Source organism: Aythya ferina, assembly GCF_964211825.1.
Source record: "Aythya ferina genome assembly, chromosome: 22".
Taxonomy (NCBI): Eukaryota; Metazoa; Chordata; class Aves; order Anseriformes; family Anatidae; genus Aythya; species Aythya ferina.
In genome coordinates, this window is record NC_140320.1 from 7,702,675 (window position 1) to 7,719,017 (window position 16,343).

The 16,343-nt window shown below is 40.8% G+C and overlaps 1 protein-coding gene across 4 annotated transcripts in view; it reads right to left on the reverse strand.

Moving 5' to 3' along the window:
- The window catches only part of BCO2 (beta-carotene oxygenase 2), a 30,463-nt gene that overhangs the window by 3,554 nt on the left and 10,566 nt on the right, over positions 1 to 16,343 (reverse strand). For 2 of the 4 annotated variants that reach the window (XM_084495736.1, XM_084495735.1), the window contains exons 2-9: positions 15,395 to 15,487; positions 9,321 to 9,516; positions 7,993 to 8,204; positions 5,829 to 5,944; positions 4,096 to 4,198; positions 2,799 to 2,927; positions 2,494 to 2,654; positions 1,764 to 1,931 (exon numbers count right to left, since the gene is read on the reverse strand). In XM_084495736.1, coding sequence (XP_084351862.1) covers positions 1,764 to 1,931; positions 2,494 to 2,654; positions 2,799 to 2,927; positions 4,096 to 4,198; positions 5,829 to 5,944; positions 7,993 to 8,204; positions 9,321 to 9,516; positions 15,395 to 15,458 — 1,149 coding nt within the window. In that variant the 5' untranslated portion in view covers positions 15,459 to 15,487. The remainder of the gene's footprint in view (positions 1 to 1,763; positions 1,932 to 2,493; positions 2,655 to 2,798; positions 2,928 to 4,095; positions 4,199 to 5,828; positions 5,945 to 7,992; positions 8,205 to 9,320; positions 9,517 to 15,394; positions 15,488 to 16,343) is intronic. The other 2 variants (XM_084495737.1, XM_084495738.1) reach the window with 1 other exon arrangement.

Sequence of the window (16,343 nt, forward strand, 5' to 3'; positions counted from 1 at the left end):
CCCAGCCAAGGTCATGAGCTAATGGGGATTACATAAAAATGCTCAGCAACACTGAGCATACCAAAGGAATACCCCCGCTGGAAACTCATATTCCACAGCCCCATGCTGATCCCGCTTTGTGGGAGCACAGAGCACAAAGTGTGAGTCCTTTGGAAGCTTGATGCCAGTCAAAGCACTGAGAAGCTTCCACGTTATTTTAAATAATATGAGTCACTCAAGGAAGGAGCACTTCATAGGTGTATGAACCTCAGGAGGAAAACTGCTTGACTGTCTCAGATCTCTGTGAGACGACAACACAGCAGAGAACAGAAGACATTAGAGGCACTGGTAGACAACAGAAGAGATCAGAGGGAACTGCATGAAGGTGCATCAGGGGAGGTTTAGACTGGGTATGAGGAAAAGGTTCTTCACTGAGAGGGTCATTGGGTAGGGATTCTGTGTTGGTGTTTTTCAGTTACTCCAACTTGTAATTCACCAGTTGGATGTGAAACTTCATATGTTAATTTGGAAACCCTATTTTCAAAGCTTTAGTGTTTCAGGTAGCCACAGAAAGCTGATTGGCTGAGGAACTCTGCTGAACAGAATATGAGCTAGTCAGCAAACAAAAGTACTAAACATGATTTGGGGAAAATAGACAAACATGCTCAGGCACGCCTTAGCCTTTGGGTGTAGGGTAATTTTAAGATTTGATTTTGAGATGAGTTACACTCATATCTGTGTACACTTTAATGGCTAAGCTACTTGTCAGTTAAATAATGTGGGTATTGGAGCATCTAATGTTGACATATGGACTCCTTCAAACATCAAATTACATCTCTTCTGAGCTCAGAGAAGGCTGAAAAAATGCTAGAATCTTTTTGCAGAACAAATGCCCATATCAACACTATGCTGTACTTGAATTAATTTTCATTGCATCTTGGGAAAGAACAAATAAACAAACCAGAAAAAAAAAATGAAAAAAATGAAAAAAAAGCAACAACAACAAAACCAAAGCAAAGCAAAACATCCCCTCAGGGGAAACCCACCATTGGGTGAGTTTCCAGTAAACATATTTGCAGTACAAGAAACTCAAGACAACCCCATTTTTTCCCCATGTATGACCTATGTAAAATAATGCCTCTTTTATGGTATTATATAGTACTTTTGACAGAGCTGGATATAGTAGGTTATTTGTGGGTACATGCTGTTGTCAAGTGAACGTAGAACACAGGGATTTCCTGAATATCTGTGCTTTGTGATTTACATAACAAAGGTTGGGTTTATGAAGTAATGCCTCTAAATAACAGGGCTTTTTTTTTTTTTTTTTGGGGGGGGGGTTGTTTTTATTTTTTCCGTATAAATGTAGGGCAAAATCTCATTTTGCACACTTTCTTAGCGGGAAAAGTATTTCCTTTTATTACATGGGGATATGGAAAATGAGTATCATTAAAAATGAATTTTTAAAAGAAAAGCACATTCTGCCTGCCTGGTGGAGATCTATATCACACGCCAGTCTGTAGAATTTTCAAGGAAATGCTCCATAGAGATTATCTGCTAAGAGATTTAAAAGGAAAGAAAAATACCAACATATCAATAGACCATAGTTTCAGTTTTTCCATATCGTCATAGTTCCTTTGCCTAGTCCTCTGCCCTGTGGTCTCCCTGTAATGTTCTCCATTCTACCAATATGAGTTTTGCTCAGAAAAATAACTCCATGAGCATCAGGCCCTAGCAGATCCTAAGCAACACAAATGCAGAGAACTTACCTAATGCAGAGATCTTACCTGATATAGATCTACACCACTCCTCCGCATGTTCTGAAGCTTGTAGGTAGCCAGAGTTTTTCCATCATCCTGGCAGCACAGGTCAAGGACCACACAACCATGATCTTCAAAGGCATTGATTTGATGGAAAGTAGCAAAGGGTTTACTATACCACTGTCCTGGCAGCACCTACAGTGACCATAATAAGAGAGACTGACTTTTCTTCTCTAAATATTGGAGACAAGATTCAGAGACTTGCTCTTCTTGCTCTCATTTCATTCCCACTTATTCCTTACTGTTGTCTTATTCCCTTGAGTTGCTATGGAATGGCTGCTTTAAGCCAGGAAGTAGGCAGATGCTGATGAAGAAAAGCCAATTCAAAGCAGCCCAGAATAGATTCCTTGCTGTCATGGGTCCATGTGTGCTCCATCCATCCATGAATGATGCTATAGGCATCATTCCCAGGCTCTGCCTGACCCTGTTACATGCAACAGTACTCTATAGGAACCCCAAATTTCTTATTTTTGCCTGTTCTTTTAGGGCTGGCAAAAAGATGAATCAATAGAGCAGAAAATACATGAAGTCACGCCATTTCTAAGAAACCAGCACCTGTGCTTTCAAAGCCTATACTGCAGTAACTTCTGCATTGATTCATAAAGCTCTCTGGGGCTGCTACACAGCACTCTTCTTTTGAGATCTAAAATTCCAGCTACAGTTGCAGAGCTGCTGGAAACATGACAGAGCCACCTACCTCCCCAGTGTGCTTATTCACCACATGGAAGCGAGTATTGTGCTGAGGCTCCCAGTTTATCCCTTCAGAAATGGGCTTCCCACGGAATTTGGAAGTGATAATCCGCATCAGATTCAGCTTGATGGGTTGCTCAATAAAAATGATATAATTTTCACTCATCCCTGAAAAGGGAGCAAAGGAAGTGCTATCAGAGCATTTGGCAAATGAGGCAAAAAATTGTAATCCAGGGGCAGAGGGCAGCAAACAGCCCCTTCTGCTTCACAGTAGGCAAAATCCATAGCATAAGAGACAGGAGACATTCTTACCAAAGCTGTGATAGTAGGAGGGTTTCATCTTATCCATTGGAGCAATGGAGCACAGCACTTTTGCTCCCTCTAACGTGTCACTGCAGTTTGACTTTTGTGGAGGGATCTCAATGATATTATACCTTGTCCCTGGAAAGAAGAACCGGTATTCAACACCACTGAGATGTGAGACTGTCCACATTCATGAAACTAAAGTCAGACTCTGTTCCTTTCTGTTTCCTTAGTGTACTAGGAACGACAGTCATGGGTAAACTAAACAGAAAACAAATGAACAAACAACAACAAAACATTTAGCAAGTCAATAAAACAACCAACAGAAGATGACTACCACAAAAAGATTTTAAAGGATCTTCTCAGCCTGGTTAACTGCCATCTAATTTTTCTGTTTGCAATGAATTCCTCATTTTAACTCAGAGTATCCTAAATAAATAAAAGCATCAGGAAGAAACCAAATTCATAGATTATACACCAAAGCAGATGAAAACTTTGAGCTCTGGCGATGACTGAAGCTCGTGGGAAGCTAAGAAGGGCATATCTGAATAATCATCTAAGGTTTAGTCTCTCCAGCTGAAAACAGCATGTGCTGTAAAGCCAGTTGCTGCTAAAGCCAAAAGGAAATGAAAACAGCAAGAATGAAAAACAAAACTGGGCAACTGCTCAGTGAATTGGAACTGGCCTGAGGTATAATAATAAACAGCAGTGGCTGTCTTCATAGGCCTCAGACACCTGAACAAGAGGGCCTTCAGCAGTGCCTGCTAGCTCTGAGCAACCATGTAGATATAACTAGATCCCAACTTGGTGTAATGCTCCTGGATTTGAGAAGAAAATCTATGCCAGATAATTCAGGTTCACTGTGTGATATCCAAGTCACTGTAATAACTTCCATTTTCTTTCCTGTATACACTGTTATCATTCTTATCAAAAGCCAGTTAATGTAAGTGGAAAACGTGTCTAATGGCAAAATTCTTTCCATGAAGCTTCAACACTGAATGGGACTCCAAATATAATTCTCCTATTTTCCATAAAACCTTGGCAGAAAAAGTGGGGAATCCATTGGATATTTACAGACCAGAGTCAGAAGCATCTGAAACTACTTGCGGGGAGAAGACATTTTTCTGGGGCAGGCTAACAACCTGAAATTAGAACCAACCTGATTTGCCGTCATTTTGATGCAAAGAAAAACAGCAGTTTCAAGATCTCTAGACACTGAAGCTTCTTCAATAACTGCTCCTTGAAGCAGCAGGGAGCAGCCTGTCCAGCCTGCCCACTGGCCAGACCTGGTCAGATCCAATCTTACCATGTTTCCCATAGGAATTGCCCATGTTGTATGTCGTCCCATCAGATGCATAATGAGGATGAGCAGTGGCCCCATTCACTGCAATGAATTTGCTCCAGTCTACCTGCAAATCCCAGAGATTTTCAGTCAGTGCATGTTTCCAGTTGCTTTCTAGCAAGCCACAATTTCTAAACATTAGTTTTGGTGAAGTCTGAGGAAGAATAGCTTAATGACTATGGCCCTACTGTGAGATCTGAATTTAAGCCCTTTTTGCGCCTGAAATCTTCCTGAATCCCCATGTAATAAGCACTGCAGACATGCAAAAAGAGAGAGTCACTGCCCACCCCTCCACCACCACTCCCCACCCCCCAAAAAAAAATATGTTGTTTTTTTTTTGAAAGCATACATAGCTAATCAATAGTCATTGTTCACTCTCCTCACACACACACACACACAAAAAGTACTTTCCCTTCCTGGGGCTGGGCTGTGGTTTGGACTCAGACAGAAGAGAGGATGTGCTGGGAGGGAAGTCTGAAGAAAAAAAGCAGGAGGGGGATCAACACATGCATTGAAACATTAAGGCATGGAAGATCTGCTGCTTTTGAATACCAAGCCACCAGAAGATCACAAAACCACACCCTTTTAAGGCATCTCGAATCGGAGATTTTAAATGTGAAGTCATCCCTTCCATTCCTGCATTTAGCCCAAAAATGCCAGTCTACATCTAAAAAGCAGCTTAAGGGGATTTTTTTTCTTCAAGTGACAGGTTGGCTGAACAGAGCTGAACATTCAAACTAAAAATGCCTACACATCTTCTCATCACTAAATTGTGGTTTTACGAAACAGAAAACAGCAAATCAAACTCTCAATTTCAACACGCAAGTAGCATGCAATACCTCATAAACAGAGCACCTTCATGGTTCACAACAGGTCCTGTAAAGAGCTAGGGACTGCTGGAATGCCTCCCTCGAGACCTGAGGGTGTGATGAGACTGCTATCTTATGGTATTAAACAGTCCACAGTAACGTACAGGGAGGGCAGTTAATACTCAAGAAGGGCAGAATCCTTCTTCAGTCCTTTGCCCAGTGAGCCAGCCCAGCAAATATCCATACCCCCTTTAAAGGAGCCTGCAGGGGGATGCATAGCTCACCCTGCCATCTCACAAGCCATGCTCTACCCTCAAAGACAGCCACGCTCCTGTGAGGCAGTGCAGAGGACATATGGGAAGACTTCTGCTCTGACTTTTGGTTCTTTTGCTAGCATGGGCAAAAGCAAAGTGGCAGCTACACTTGGACTTCACATTGGCTTCACCACCCCGTTGTAACAACGAGGTTTTAGGCAAGACTTTGCAGGTCTGTAGTGTTTAGAGCTGGGGTTGTGTGAAGAGATAAAGGGAACAGATGGGAAGACTGAAGCGACAGTGGAAGAATAGAGATCTGAGATCAGTGATGTTAACTTCTTCCGGTATGCACTTCTATTCTTCACGCACAGACAAGTACAGGCAAGTCCAGACAAGCAGCAAGCTCGGTGGAAAAAGGCCAAACGGAAATGAGTCTACATCTGTCTCTGCCCTGGTCTGCTGCAGTGGGCAGTGACTGAGTGAGAGCTGCCTTGCTGCTAGGTAGATTTCTCAGGGACTCAAGCACACAAGGCAGAGATGCTTCTGACTATGCCTTACAGCTGCATTGATCGTTTGGTTTGCAATCTGGTTCTTCTGTACCACAAGCCAACCCCCTTAGCCCACCTGCCCACACCTTTTCCTTTGTTTCAAGTGTTTCTGGGTCCACTTTGTACATGAAGGTGTTCTCACTGCTGACGTAATAGTCTCCTTTGTACACAACGTAGCTCACACTGGCATTGTCACTTGGCTCTGAAACAAAACCCAAGCTCTGTTTAAGCTTACATTACATCATATCAAGTTGGACATGTTTAGACAAAGAAACCCATTTGCAGTGACACTGATCCCCCTGTGGTTGATCAGAGATATCTCCCTAATCTACAAAGATACTCAAGAAATTCTCTGCACAAGTGAGTTCGGGACAAAAGGATGAGGACTAGCACTTGCTGCACATCTTTCTCAGCTCAGTGCTAGATACCAATAACCTACTCATGGTGTGTTGTTTCCTGGAACTAAAGGGAATTGATTGCATCAGCAGAAATCTTGAGAAACAGTTGCTGGGGAAGTTAAAGCATCTTTCACTGAAAGACCCCACACAAAGTTCCATGTACTCAACAGTAACACAAAAAAGCAAGGACTCAGGCTGTTGATGAGACAGGTCAGTGATAGTAACATCATTAATAATATAATTTAAAGAATATACTAGCACTGATTTAAAAAGCTATGAAGCGTAAGTTTTTTGAATTGACCTCTTAACTGTGTATCTGCAGTGATGGAAGGCTTTTCTACCCAGCAGAGAGTTTTATGTATCTCATCAACAATTAAATTTGGATGCTTAAGCCTTGTCAGCATTGCCAGTTAAGGTCACACTGTTCATGTGCACAACAGGGCTCCAGGGTGAGATTCTTGTGTTGCTTCTTACGGGATCTGGAAACCTGCAAAAGAGCTCAAGTTGGACCCAAACAAAGAAACTGAGCTGTTCACTTTATGCATTCTGGGAAGACATGTAATTCCACTAACCTCCTAGAGGCTTAAGCAGGTTTTGTTTCTCACATCTGCACCAAATGCATTGTTCAGATGTTGTCAAGGAGCAACACAGACAAAACTGTGTTACCTTCAAGTAGGAGGCTCAATTTCTTTTTCATATTTCACTTACCACATTTTAATTTGCCTTCTTCAAATACACACAAACGTTAACATTCTAGTAAGGGAAGCATGGAAATGACTCCAATGAAGCCAGCGTAACCTTCATACTTTCATACGCCCTTTGCTTTTAACTTATTTCTTCATATCTCTCTTCCCTTCCTCCCCAGACAAAATTTTCTCCTTGGGCAGCCGTATGAGGAGTCCCATGTTTGATTTACACCATTAGAAACAAGAGGCGAGACTTGAGGCTACAACGTGGGCTAAGGGGATGGCAAGGATGCTATTTGCGTGACAGGACTTGGGAAGAGACTGCTCTCTCTTCCCCATTCTCTTTGAAATGGAGTCAGGGAGATGTCCCTTGAGAGCTACACATGCACAGCAGTCAGAGCTGTTCTTGCTACTCTTAGGGAGACTGAGACCCACTAGCCAGGTGGCTGAGAAAAGCCAAGGAAAAAAAGATTCCCCTGATTGAGCACTGTGTGTACAGAGAACAAAGAGCCCAAAGCTGCCTTGAGAAAAGCCCATAGGACAGGTCAGAACAAGATCCTTTACCACAGGAAGATAAGAAGCAGAAAGTTGTCACAGACACATGCAACAAGTTGCACACTTTAGGTCCGTTCTGGTTTTAGTGGAAGACACTTGGGTTTAAATTAAGCCTATTTCTTTCCTAATTTATGCAGGAATCTGTAGGCAATGGTACTTCCATTCCTGTGCAAAACACTCTCTTACCCTAACTTCTATCATCTCCTACACCTTAGTACAGGAAGGGAAGGATTAGCCCACTTAACCTACAAGCTTAGCAAGGCAAGGTGTTTTAAGGGCAAAGCTGTGTCTCAGGGAGAATGGCAGGTTGTAATGCTCATTATCAGACCTGTACAGGGTGTTCCTTGGAAACAATTCTGTTGGCTATTTACAACAAACTCTGGAAGTAAGTGAGACAGAGTGTCACTAAAACATTAAGCTGAATGTACATCTCCCAGCTACATCAGACACCGAGTTGTAGTAGTTTCTGTTGTTCCAAGAGACCATATTCTAAGAAAAATATGGGCTCAGAATAGGCCTCCACCAGACTTCCTCACAGCTCCCTTCAAACCGAACCATGAGCTCCCCAAGAAAGTCTTAGAACATTTCACATTTCTTAGAAACCCTCTTACTTGGCGTATCGAAGCGTGACATGAAGCGCTCAAACACACTCTTGCATGGGTCTGGCATTGCCAGTGTCCCAAATTCTGAGACCACAATGCGGTTGTGCTGCCTGTTAGTGAGGTATGAATTGCTCTGCAGAAACTTGCTCCGGTATGTCACTGTGCCATTCCTCAGCTGGAACTGGTGCAGCAGGGCCATGCCATCAAACCAGTGGTTATATCTACAAACAGACATAAATAGGAGAACAAGAGTTGGACGCTATGTTATGGGCTGCTACACTGTTCCCTCTTGCTTTATTATCAGTTGTGACAAACTCATGTCCAGAGCCCACAAACAAATAAACACATACAGCCTTTTGATGAGCCTCAACTGAGTGAAACAAATAAAATGTATTTGTGGGTGAGGGTCCTGAAGTTAAGCACTGAATTTCAGAGAGATTGGGGCTCCCTGTATCACATCTGAAAACGGACCTTAGGAATTTCTGAAAATGCGAAGTATGGGGGAAATAATTTATACTAGTAAACCAGCCACTTTGAAGACTTCTGCAAAAGGAAAAGAAATTGTGCATTACTGCACAAGAACAGAAAATATTACTGAAAGCCCAATCGCACAAGGAACTTCTTTTAGCTCTCAGCTGTTGGCATGATGCCATTCTCTCCAATACGAGAAATCTATGAGACTTAAAGAAATATCTGGAAATATGTGGTTTTGTTTCGTTAAAGAAATCTCCAGAAATAATATCAATCACAAAATCAACCACAGAATGGCTTGGTTGTATGATCACCTTTGGCTAGTTACTGCCATTAGCTTCGCGGGAAGAATTCATCCATTTGCTAGAATGGCAGATCCCAAGCCAAAGGAAGGGGTTGCCTTCTTAAAATGTTTTGATATCTTGTTTTTAAAGTGAGATGGACTTGCTTCTAAAGCGACTCACACAATTCGGCACAATCAATTTTAGAAGTTGCGCCCTAGGTTTCAGAGTGCTCGTGGGATGGACTTTTGTTAATGACAAAGGACTGGGAGTGTGTATGTTTTAATCCCCAGCCCTGTTACCTCATTATACCATTCTGAGTAGGACACAGCCTCTCTGTGACTCAGCTTCTCCACCCTTAGTAAGTTAACCACACAGATATTTCAGAGAGCCCGCTAAGAGTTTCTAGATGAAGGAGCAGCTGTTCTTAAAAGAATGATAACACAAGCATTTCCCCCTCGCCTGATTTCAAAAGAAATTACAAGGTGCCCCAGAGCAGTAGCAAGCCATTTGGGTGGGTCCCCTTTAGGTTAAGCTAATGCTCAGGCCAGAATCATTTGACAAATTCACCAAACCCAGACTTACTTCTCCTCGCCAAACTCAAATCTCCCAGGACCATTCCTCAGCAGATTGCCATTTATCCATTCAGGAATATGTCCTTTGACCTTTGCTGGGATGGGCTGGGGGGTCTCCTCTACTGTCTTCAGTAAGGGTGAAATGCATTGCAAAGTGGGCAAAGTGGTTTGCTCTTTTGATGGGCTGGGCAGGGATCTCTTTAAACCTGCAAAGAAAGCAGTGACAACAAAGAGCAAGTAACTAAGATTTTCACTTGAATGAGCAGAAAGTTGCTAGAGCTTGAGTTTGGGTATCTAGGAGAATATTTGGCATCCTGCAAGCAGCCAATCTGTACCAGATACTCAAACTAAAGCTCTGCTCCCATAATACCCCACACATCCACAGAGAGACGAAAATCCAGTGGAGTTAACTTTACCTAGTTAATCCATTAGAGACACCTGTTCTCCAGGCAAAAGGAGGTAATAAAATGGGCAGTTTTCTTAGGGTCTTTCTTCTGTCCTGTGACTAGTGGTTCACCATCAAGCTTTATAAGCATTATTGATGCTACTGTATGCCCACATTTTATCCTTTTTTATTTGTGAAATGAGAAAAGTGTTTTGCAAAGTCCTTGACTGCAAAGGCTTTTGTATGCGTAAAACATGCAAAGGAAAGCAAGGCCAATACAGCACGGAGCAAACAGCATAGAAGACGGAGGACAAAGACTAGCAACATCCATTGCTTTGAGGTTTGAAATATGATAAAAAGTATGGTTCACTTCAGCTCCATGCCAGCAAACTGGATAGAGTGGATGCAAGGATTACTATATGTTAGCCTCTATCCTTTACTATGCCATCATGGCCATATTCTCTGGCATTAACAGCTGTGAAATAATTCTGTGTTAAAAGAATTGCTCACTGCTTGCTTGCAGATGAAGTCACCAGTGCAGCAACATACGATTTAACAAAAAGGTTTATCCAGGTCCAGTCATGTTCAATACTACTTCAGACATCTCTGTCTAGGAATTCATCTGAGCTGGATTTAACCAAGGGTTTCTGAAACAGTGTTGAAAAACTGTGCTATGAGGTTCTTCACAGTAACCAACAGCATTGTTTGCAGCTAAAGGTAATGCATAGTTTTCCTAATGCTGGCCATTTCACAGTGAAGAAATTTTATACTACTAGTATTCCTTTCAACCTGAGTAGTTAGCCAAAATTCAAGATCTCCCAATGATGGGATTTAGAAGAGGGGATACATCATGGCATTAGGTTCCTTAAAAACAAAGAGCTGTTCTTAAACAAAACTTTAGACATTCTCCACTGAATTTAAATAAATAAATAAATTAATTAATTAATTAATAAGAAGTTTTTCTACCCGTAGTACAAAGGCTTTTCTAAGAGAAAGACAAAAAAAATAAAAAAACAGCAAGGCAGCTCACTAAAAAGAACATCCCAGAGGATTCCCAGTGCTCTACTGTAAATCCAGGCAAGCCATAGCTTGCTAAACAAACAACAAAATAGTAGTTACAAACATGAATTCAAAGAACCCCAAGTCTTGGAAGAATACAGGCTGTCAAACACAGGTTGTCATGTTTTCTCTCTACACTGCGCATGGAGGACTTTGCCAAGTTGGCAGCATTTGAAATGCAGTATACCAGAAGCTCAGACTATTGAAAGGTGCACAGGTCAGTTCTCAAACTCACCAGGACAATCCGATTTCAGAAGCTCAAGAAGGTAATCACTAGCTTTTCCCCTTGCAGACCTCCCCCCTCCCTGCCAAAAAAAAAAGAAAAAAAAAAAAGGAAGCGATGAAGAACACAAATGAAACTGAGCTGAAATATACTGACAGGGAAGAACAAAGCAGATTAAACAGGTTTAGCTGCAAGGATATAAGCAATAGGAGGAAAAGGTCATTTCTGATGTAGTCTCTTTTTTGCACATTGGCTGCAATATCTCCCCTTACTAGGACAAAAGCATCAATGAAGCGTGAAGAGAAGGGAATGCTGTGTGCTAACAGCACACAGTTATTAGCTCCAGTAGCCTGGCTTGCAAAGCCTCATCAACACAAGGATTGTTTTGGCAATCCATTTAGCTGCAAAGGGGGATTTATCTAGAAAGTGTCCAGGCTGTCGCTTTCCCTCCCAATGCTACCACCTCCTCGGCTAGCACAGGCTCCATTTCCACAGGTCAGTGGAGTTGTTCTGCTGCCCTGCTCCATCCTCACCATTAGACTACTTAGCCCTGAACTAAACCAGAACTGATGAAGATTTAGGCACAAGTGAAACACTGATAGACAAGGACAGCGTGGCATACAGAAGTCCATTCCTGAACCAGTTCTAGGACAGAAGAAAACAAAACAAAACAAAAAAAAAAACACTAAACAAATTCCAGTCAGATAATCAAACTCCACCTGAATTTTGAGGGAGTGATTTGTTCTGGTTATACCACTCACTTTCACCACTGCAGATGCTTGTTCTAGCCTACCTTCTTTAATCCAAGTAAGTGAATTTACACAGGTTGCACAATTTATCCGTGAACCTCTGAAACCACGTATTCACACCTAGAGGAAATGTGCTGTTTCAGAGCAGGAGGTTATCTGTATAAGAACTGTGCTGGCACACAGCATTTGCCTGAGCTTGCTTCTTTAGGACAGCTTGAGACAGAATGGGTGTTAAGCATGCAGGAAATTGAATTGCAAGATCCCTTCAATGTAGTTCTCTAGCTTGTCAATCCTCAAATCCTTCTTTAGATCTTTAATATGGTAAGTCAGCTAGATAAAGAATTCAGGCTGCAGGGCTAAAGCAATTAACCTCAAACCACCAACATCCTCTCCCTCTTAAAATTCAATTAAGTTCTGATTAAATCCTATATGAAGCACTCAATCTGATCCCAACATGAGTGCTCCATAGTATTTCCTTATATAAGGAACAGAAGGCTTTTCATATCAACTGGTACCTGATTTAGTGACTGCCATCAGTATTTGCAGAAATACAGCTTTCGTAGGTTGAGTGAAAGTTTGTGAAGATGTAAAAAAAAAAAAAAAAAAAAAAAAAAAAAGTAGAAATAAAAATAAAATAAAAAAAAATGAGAACAACATGTTCCTAAATAGAGATTTTTTTCATCTAAGCAGAAGCAACAATGGCATAACCAAGGATGGAGCAACAGAAGAAGATACTGGAGAGCAGCATTATTACATGTGTGGTGCCAGGAGTTGGATTTGATGATCCCTATGGTTCCCTTCCAACTCAGGATATTCTATGATTCTATGATATGGAAATTTAGGAAGATATACTTCACAAATAAGCCTGAACAGGACTGCCAAACACCTCCTTGGTCATCTCTCATCCCAGTTGCTCTCCCAGAAAGTTCTATTTGAAGTCAATCTTAAAAGTTACTTTGTTTCCTGGCTCTTAACTTCTGTTTGGAAGACTGCTTTAGAACCCACTGCCCAGGTGATAAGAAAAACACTATGAATTTACAGAAATAAGTTTTTAATAGGACAGATCCTCATCCTCATTATTCTGTCAGCACTGTCAGGTGGCTTTGGTATTTCTCCCTCTCGTGTGTTTATCACATGCTGTTTTTAAAGAGAGCAATTATATCACTTCCTAAGCTAAGCAAACAAATTTCTTTTAGCTTTCCTTCTCCTATTTCAAACCTGTCATTTACATGATCATCTTAGTAGTCCTTGCAACCTCATCTGGTTAGAATTCATCTTTCTTGACCTTGGATAGACCCAACTGTTTGAGAGATTTCTAGAAAGCGTCTGAGAACAGGCTATATACAACAAGAACATGTACATTATTGCCATGTACGATCAGACCACAGAGAAAACAAGCACAGCAAGACCATGTAGTATCTTTCCTCCTGGAAAGTGATCAAAGGAGATGAAGATCCTGACTGTAACACGTGCTAAATGGAATGCAATCATGATGTCCAGATGAGTCAGAACAGAAGTTTTCAGAAACATAACAGGTCATTCTAGGATATTTCTGAAAAGGAGGGAACAAAAAGGGGGGTCAGGAAGGAAGCAGGTTTGCTCTCCTGAGTTGGTTATGAAAAGATTCAGGACAAGAAACAAAAGACAAAAGTAAGCAATTACCTCCGCTACATTCAGCACAACACACACAAAAAAAGTCTCTTTCAGTTTCATTATGTAGACCACCTCATTATTACTGACCCCTGGTCAGATCTAGGAACAAGAAGGTTGTCTGGAGATTTCCTCAGTGACAATCACCTACAAAGCAATGCAACATTTATGCACTTCGGGTGGGCAGGTGAATGGGTGCTTCTTTGCAGGGACTTAATGCAACCTACCTTCTGTTTCCTTCCTTTTGTGATGAATCATTATTTTAAAATATACTGAGACTTGATCAGTAGCAGAAAACAATGCCACAGACTAATTGGCATGTGGAGCAAGACCAGAAGGACTTAGTACAGCATATCTCTCCCTGTCAGAAATTGAAAGACTGGCATTCATTCAAAAAAAACAAGCTGCTACAATACCTATGGCAAGACAGTACAGCACAATACAATACAAAACGAGTACTTTACAGGATATTGATTTGTTGCGAATCTGTGAGTCACTACAACTCTGTTTAAATTTTAAAAAAAAAATAATAATAAAAACTACACACACACAAAATCACAAACAAATCCATACCTGCCTAGCCTATATTCCTTCCCTATTAAAAATAAATCTGAATAAAACCCACCTGAGTAAAGTCTACCCTCCAGATTTAATCATAGTTTAATATTAAAAACTGCTCCTACTCTGAAATGCACTAAGCAGATAAAGTACAAACACTTCCTATTTGAAAGCACTGGTCATGAGCTATTATAATAAAGGCATATTGCCATCAGATAGGATCACTTCTAAATGTTTAACTTAAATGCTCTAAATGTTTAACATCTAGCTTCCCAAAAAGACACCAATCTCTGTAAAAAAAAAAAAAAAGACAGACTGTTTTTTAATATTGAGCAACAAGTAACTAAAGTAACTGACTCTGCTAGCACTAAGGAACAGCTTTTTTGTGCCCTTTATAAGACAAAGCCACAGTTGTTCAGGCTACAGACCAAGATGGAAGAACTTGAATAAGCAACAAATCAAAGGCACTACACTCGCAGTGGTACTTGATATACTTGTTTGAGCATAATACCTGAAAAACAGTGCAAGATTTTAACCTGCCAGCTCAAAGAACTTTTTTCTGGGTTCTAATTTCCATGCTACTTCAAACCCTTAAAAACAGGATTAGTGTCTAAACTTAATTTGGCATATCAGAGCAGAGGCAGAGCCAAATACAGCGTTGTACTATTTCCTCAGATCTTTCCCAAAGACTGTAAGCTATTTCTGTGTAATTATCACAGCCTATCATTTTCATGTGCTGTTTCCATTCAAGTAGAGGTGTGCCACAATTTCTCTGCCTGTCACAAACTGACATCCTAGCATGGATTATTCACATCCAGAAGCTGTGAAACCAAGGACAAGGATCTTTAAAAAAAAAAAAAAAAAAAAAAAAAGTTTCTGTACATTAAGTAACCCATGTGTTTTGGGTAGAGCAGCAGTGAATCAGAAAATAAATTATACTTGAACAGTGATGGGTGGGTCAGAAAATCTTAACAGTGGACAGAAAATATTTGCTAGGCTTGAAATTGCAATCACATTGAATATAGCAAATCCACTTTCATTTTAACATACATATTTAAATCCAAGGCACAGGGGTCCCTAACGTTTGTCTCCACATGCAACTGCATAGTCTGACTCAGAAGGACATATAGGACCAGACCAGTAAAAAGAATGCTCACAGCTGGGATTCCTCGAGCAGAGGAACTCTAGCTCCCTGAGGTCTCACAGAAATTCAGAATAAAGAATAACTGTGCTGGAAATCTTCTGGCGCAAAATGTGGGCCTTGTTATCATCCCTTTAAATTACAGATTGGAACAATAAGGCAAGCAAAATAGCTTTCTCCTACCCATCTCCCACCCCACATCAAATTGAACTGATGTTGCTGTAGCTATTCATTTCCAGCCTTTGCCAACACTGAATCACCAGGGCTGATACTCAGCTCACCAGAGTCTCACACTGATTACTGAAGTTCTTGCACTTGCCTTGTGTCTGCTGGGAAGTCCCCATACATGACTCCTCATTCGGTCTAGCCTGTAGGTTTCCCATTGTCAGGGACTCAGCCACCCACTTCCTTGCTAACAGGCAAAGAAGAACATAAAAGAAGTAACATAAAACACAAGGAGAAAGAAATGGGGAAAAGGAGGGGAAAAAGACATGCCAAGGAGAGGTAAGGCAGAAGAGTAACTGTGAACTGTGCATATACTTGCATATGAAATACTTGTTGACTCCCTAAATACACCTATAGAAATAAATACTTATAAATACTATACTTCAGGGGCCTTTTTTTTTTTTTTCAATGACATGAAGGAAGTGTAAAATTTTCTTTCTTCAATACTGATTTACATAGCCCAGTCCTTGGAACACTTTCTCTAGAAAGACACCACGAACAAGGAGAGAGAGTAAACTTTGGCCAGTCATGGAAAATATAACAGATGGAACAAACTTAATTCACATTTTCTTTTCTGATATTATCACTTTTTCACTCAAATGCTTGAACAAAGTAGTGCTGGGGAGAGAAAGGGAGGGGTTCTTTCTCAACATTCAACATTCTTACCTTCTAGCTAAGTTGAGATAATGCTATATCAGCAAGCCTTTTCAAAAAGACCTTATTAAAAGTCGGAGAAATATTGTAATTTCCACAAAGATACAAGAAATGACGCAAGGAAAATTTCAGGCTTTTCATGTTAATCAGATAATCAAAAAGAAAAATATTTACATTCCTATGCAGTCCAGTTTAAACACAACGAAAGAAGCAGGGTTCAGGAGAAGTTAGCAAAGAACCCCAATATAAACTAGATTATACAGTCATGTATAAATACACAAAATGACATGCCTCACACCAACTTATTTACACATGCAGTGGAAAAAAAATCTCCTGGACTGTTCCTAAACTTGCATCCATGGACGATGTGCACTGGTGGAACACAAAAG